Genomic DNA, 6070 nt, shown 5'->3' on the forward strand with positions numbered 1-6070 from the left:
TTATGTCGAAGTTCGCCCTCCCGATTAAGGTCTTGCAATCCCGCAAACTCTTTTCGCGCACGAACGATATCCATCCTCGATGTTGACGAGTGCCGTCTTCCCCTATCTTCCAGGACGTTCTCACGTACTGCACGCGGAAAATTTCTCTGGCCACCTCGTCCGTAATAAGCGTTTCCAAAAACTCCACTTCCCGGTATTTAGCGTCGTCTAACGTGAAACACCAATGCAAGCTTTTCGCTTCCGCAACCGATCCGACCTCCGCGTTGGAAGACATGGTGTCTGAGTGAAGACAAATGCCTCGTTGGGCGTGTATGTATATATATCTTCAAAAGTAAAGGTGTTTTTTGATTTTGACGATAGCAGACAGGGAGAAGAGATGGATCCGCCGTCGAGCAATTACCTGATAATTGGAAGGGACGAATCTTGGGAACGGGAGATCTTTAAGTTGGTGAAGAAGAATAACCCAAATGCGAAGATGACGTGTCGGCACTACGTTCCCGTCGAATCCGAATTATCCGAGACTGTCGCAGATGACGAATCGAAGGTGGTCGGCGGTCGAGAGGAGACGACGATGCCTGGATCGAAGAAGGAGGAGCGGGTACACGTTGATTTTTAGATTTTGATAAGAGTCTGTCCAGCTTCGTGATGACCGGAGCGACGTCACTTACACGAAATGTCGCTCCTGTATAGATCCATTTTAATTTGAGTATTAAAGCATAAAAGGCCAAATGATTAACCGGATTTCCATTCGCGATGGAGACTGTCAGACTGGAACGGTTTGTAAAGGCTGCGAGCGGTCTGCGTGTGATCGAACGTCAGATTAAATTGCTGGTATCGACACTCTACCTAGAAGGTCGAGAGTTGGTCTATATGTATCCACTAGAAGAATTGCATTTAGAATTTCAACAGATATCGGAGTCGTGCATCGACCTCGTTGAAAAATTTGTAACGAAAGGAATGGCAGAAGTCGACGTCGCCGGTTGGCAGTGTTCCACGAACGTAACCGACGACGAATTCGATGCGATGCTTTGCACCGATCTAACGATGGCCGATCGAAATCTCCACCGTTACGCCTTAAACATGGTGTCTGTTGCGGATAAGGACTCCGAGTTGGATTATGTGGCCGTGTTACTCGAACACTCGAATGTCTTTACAGTTCTGCTGCACGAACTGCAGACGTACACCCGCACACCCAGTACACCCGCGCAGACCGAGCCGTGCCGTAAAGAAGCGGTGATTGATCTTGCCACTTGCAAGCAGTTTCACTCTCGTCTCGCAAACGTTAAATTAATTTTAGCCGGAGTTCAGGGTCTGTTCTGGAGTGATTGCAAGTTTTTCCGACTGCAGATAATAAAGTACGAGCTGAATGCCCAAGTCATGCTACTCGAAAGCCATTTCTCGAAATTACAAAATTGGGAAAAGCATTCGCAATTTGGCGTCGACGTTTTGGAATCGGAATTACGTATGGTGGACGTACAACATTTCGTTGAGACAGCAGAAAAATTGAAAAGGGAACAGGATGCAATGTTTTCGCTCCTGGGTTCATGCCTACTGGAAGACGGAATAGACGAGCTAGCTAGGGCCATTGTCGGTCTATTTTCACCTTATATGTTTGTTTGTTTCATTTTATTTTTACTACTAGGATTTTGCAAAGCAGACATATTTCTTTCTTATGCACCAGATTACAATCATGGATTTTCGTAACTCTCATGTCATTTTCATAAGTGTTAATTTAAAGAAATTTAAAATAAAGTTACACTGTTCTCGTTGCCTTTTTTTAATAGTAAAACTCATCGTATAGAATCTATATGGATGCAAAAAGAAACATATTTTTTGTTTTAATTTTTTTTGTTAACACTTGAAAATTGCAGTCCCTTCGTCGAGTTTATCCTTCCTGAGACGTTCGACTATCGGAGTTCTGCACATGGAACACGTCGCCGTACGACATGCGCACATAGCGCACGAGATCATGTGCCCGCAAGGTTTCGTAACGACGGCTACGGGAGCATCGTAACATATAGCCCATGTTTCTTCTTCCGACCATTTCTTCTCGGGTATACCGAGTATGTCGTTCATCTTTCTGGTTAACGTTTTTTCTTCTTGGAGGATTTTCCCGACGCTTGTCTCGCAGGATTCGAATGCAATTTCGTACTCCCTTATTCTTTTCGCACGCTCTTCTTCCGTGTCCGGTTTGTTGCAAAAAATCTTTTTCAACGTCAGCATTTGCCTGTGCAGTTCTTCAAATTCAGTTAACAAGCACTTCACGGAAGGCTTAATCTCGTCGATGCGGTGGTCCGATACTTTTTTCCTGAACTCGTCGCATTTATCGCTGACCTCTTCAATTCGAAGATTCACGTAATCGATACCAGGTACCAAATCCTTGATCGACAACTTCATAATGAATGTGAATATGTAACGATTTTAACTGTTAATGGTTCCGCAAAAGCAAATGCGAGAATATCAAACTGTTATGCGAATTTTATCACGTTTGAAAACAAAAACACGAAGTCGTCATCTATTTTCAGCGCTTACGTCATCGGAATTGGGAAACGGTGATTGGCTTGCACGTACGGCATCGAATTGCAGGAAGCAGGAAGTGCAAGGAAAACGTCATCCACGAACACGAACACGTCATCGATACATTTCCTTTCCCCCGATAAGTACGGAGTTACCGAAAGCGTGCTGGCAGAGCAACGAGAGATGAACGCGGTCGAAGTCCTCCTATCAGTTTCGGTCACGCTGAACGTCATGGTTTTCCTCTACACACAGCTGTCCCATAGATACGAATTAACTAAAGCGCCCCCACCGTTTAATAACGCGTTGAGGAGTTGCGGAACAAACAATATGTAAACTCACGTGTGATAAACAAAACCTATCTTGCATAAAATGACTGTATTAAAACAGCCAATGAAAACACAATTAGAGAAGAAAATAAGGCAAAATCATGAATATTCATGAAAAAGTGTACCGGAAGAAGGTTGCAAGATGTTGTTGACAGTTGTTCACGTGGAATTTCGAGGCGGGCATTTAATCGAAGTTGTGGCAAATTTCAGACCTCCGTCGTTTAATTTTTTCAATTAAACGCAACTAAAAAGTAAGTAAAATTTGTTTTTCTATATCTTTGTAAAATCTATTACTCATCAAAATTCTTGAGTAACAGTTGATAACTGAGTTATTCGTAAGTGTTGTGGCAGGTGAGATATCAAGAGGTGATGGTGACTAGGGGCCTATCTATTAGCGTAGGTAGGGTGTGAATGCCATATTCTGGCCTAGGGCCTATGCGTAGATTTGCTAAGCTTCGTGTGAAATGCTAGGCCTACTGTACACAGCCACATCCGTGTATTGCGGGGGTTTGTGTATATAGCGGTGTTGCATATATTGCGTCTAGGCTCGGTCCTAGGCCAGGGGCCTAAGCCTAGCCCATGTGTTTTTCTTGTTTTGACCATCTTTTGGTCAACTGAAACTGAAACTTGTTTTGTCATTACTTTATAATGTATTGGAATGTACTAATATATCCTTCTAGTCTAGGTAGGCCTGTGTACTGTCTGTGAGCCTAGTGGTTGTTAATTTTGCTAGTAATCATAAGCCCAGGAGTTTTATTAATAATAAAAAAAATTTAAAAAAATAATAATTTATATAAATATGATAATAATAATAATATTAATAATAATAAAAATAATAGTAATAATAATACGATAATAATAATAATAATAATAACAAAAATAATTGGTTGTTACTGTAATATTGCTAATCATAGGCCCAGGAGTTTTTAAATAATAATAATAATACGGTAATACTGTAGTGTAATAACAAAAATAATACGGTAATATAAATTCTGCATATAGGCCTGGTGTTTTTAGTTATACAGTTTTTATCGGTTGACTGGCACATACAGTGTACTATAGGTGTAGCAATCATTATTCTATATCATACAGTAGTATAAATATAATTTTGACTTTTTTCAGGTACATGTATCTTGATGGTATTAACTAAATATGTTGACTAAAGACCCATTCTACAAGCATTCAACATGCACAGCTTCATAAGATCAGGGATATTATAGTCAAGCAGGTAGGCCTACCATTGTTGTTCAACATGATGGTGGAAAGAGGAGTGATTGCTATACACTGTACTGTATTTCAATTTACAATGTTTCGTTTACATGATTTAATAAAATGGCGCCTAAAATTAAAAAACAAAACAAAAAAGCATACAATGTGGCTTTCATTAGCCATTCAAATAAGATGATTTTATTGGGCCAAACTAAACACATTCATCCACTGAACTGCCTGACTTTATTTTCTTATTACAAAGTGTAAACAAGTCCTTCCTGAATGGAGACAATTACACCTTTAAAGAACGTTATAAAAGAGTTTACCAATAACTTCTGTAAATTCAGGACTGGGGCTAGTTTAAATAATTGTTTTGTATGACAAGAATAAAAATAAATTTACTCCCAATATTCTTATTACATCTTATCTGGTTAATCAACTGTCACACCACACTGTTTATAAGACTCATCTCCTTATTTACTTACATATTATTTTTTACATTGTATATTTCACATTTATACGGAGGCGACCAAGCACAAACCCTTTAAACGACCAAGGCGACGCCATACAAAGCTAAAACAAACATCACTAGTCAACCTGAAGAATTGAAGGGTGCATTCATGAAATGTATGTGAGTAAAAATTACAACTCTTTCTTTATTGTTATCAACAAAAACAAATTATATATTATAAATATTGATTTGGATCCAGTTGAATTTATTTTAAGATAAATTTTCAAATTGACTCCCGATTTTTTTTTTATGAGACAGAAAACTCCTCTTGTCCAAAACTATCATGAAGGGATTGCCCGGATGTTGGTTTCAAGGGGAGCAGACCTCACATGCTCTCTCACTAACTCCTATTGATATTCATCTGGGCCATTGTAAAGGTAATAATTTTACTAAATAAAAATGTTATCATCTCAAAATCGGATTTCAAACCATTGCCTGGTTTGGTTTGACCGCGTCACATATATTCCTATACATAATTATACCCCATAAACCATAGGCCTAACAACATTAAGTCACAGTTAACCTGTTTAATCCCCAACTGAACTGCATTGGGTACAATAATTAATTTGTCAGTATGATACATTTGTACACATGCTGGTAATTTCTTGTAATACTGTTGTTGTAACCATACTATTTTTACTTTTTATATAGGATTTTAATGCATACTCTAACATGTTCCCTTAATTGTAAGGCTTTACTCTATTCATACTGCAGAACTTCCATCCAATATAAAGCTCAATATTTAAAAAAAATGGATACTATTATTGCATCAATAATAATATTGAAAACATATAAAATTATTGTTGTTTTAAGTACATTTCTGCTGATTTCATAATATAAAATGATTTGCATTGCAAAATATTTCTATAAATTACAATATGGTAGTTTTAATTGTGCTGTAAATGATTCTTAAGAAAATAAAAATAAATAAGGTGTCCCATTAATAGGGATTTTACTGTTAGACCGTCTTCTAATTTTGAATATAATTTTATTTTGTTTGTGATACTGGACACTGGACAAGAAATGGCAAAAACGCTTTGTACAGTAGCATGCTGGGTGTCAACAAAGCCATCTGCAGCTGCTTTCAATTAACTGTAAGTCTGGATTTGTATTGTCTCAAAAGCAGTAAATTCAAACTTTCAAATATATACAGTACATTTTTTACACAGCAGGCTCACACATTGAACAAAACACAGTCTTTAAGCTATCATTAGCCAAATGCAACATAAAAGCTGAATTTGACTAAATATGTTTTTTTCAAAATTAGCTATTTATTTTCATACTGAATTAGCCCTAATTGCTAAATTGTGTTTTTGGCTAGCTTAAACTCTGAATACACTTTAATTGAAATACTTTACTTCAATGATTAAGCCAGTGAAGTAGCTGGAAAGGGCTCATCCATAGTTTCAAAATTTCTACAAGAGTAGAAAACATGTTCTTCTCTGTGAACGCCCTCAATTAAATGATTATTGTGAATTTGATAATATTGTTTGATCTCTTTCATAAA

General features: G+C 37.7%; 1 protein-coding gene and 1 long non-coding RNA gene across 3 annotated transcripts; one reads left to right on the forward strand and one right to left on the reverse strand.

Annotated features, from left to right (window-relative positions):
• Positions 1–1851: 1851 nt before the first annotated feature.
• Positions 1852–2397, reverse strand: LOC117105378 (E3 ubiquitin-protein ligase XIAP-like). The gene has a single exon (XM_033246506.1). It carries the CDS (start codon positions 2395–2397, stop codon positions 1852–1854), a length of 546 nt encoding a protein of 181 aa, XP_033102397.1.
• A 678-nt stretch (positions 2398–3075) lies between these two features.
• Positions 3076–5942, forward strand: LOC117105379. 2 transcript variants are annotated; one of them, XR_004444889.1, is made up of 5 exons: positions 3076–3094; positions 3966–4071; positions 4578–4683; positions 4822–4940; positions 5585–5942. It is a non-coding gene; the product is annotated as an uncharacterized LOC117105379 (long non-coding RNA). The 2 variants fall into 2 exon arrangements; XR_004444888.1 differs by lacking the exons at positions 3076–3094; positions 3966–4071 and having other exon boundaries at positions 4083–4683.
• The last annotated feature ends 128 nt before the right edge of the window (positions 5943–6070 follow it).

This window comes from Anneissia japonica, unplaced genomic scaffold (genome assembly GCF_011630105.1).
Source record: "Anneissia japonica isolate Jap-2015-1 unplaced genomic scaffold, ASM1163010v1 scaffold287744_len224908_cov135, whole genome shotgun sequence".
Lineage (NCBI taxonomy): Eukaryota > Metazoa > Echinodermata > Crinoidea > Comatulida > Comatulidae > Anneissia > Anneissia japonica.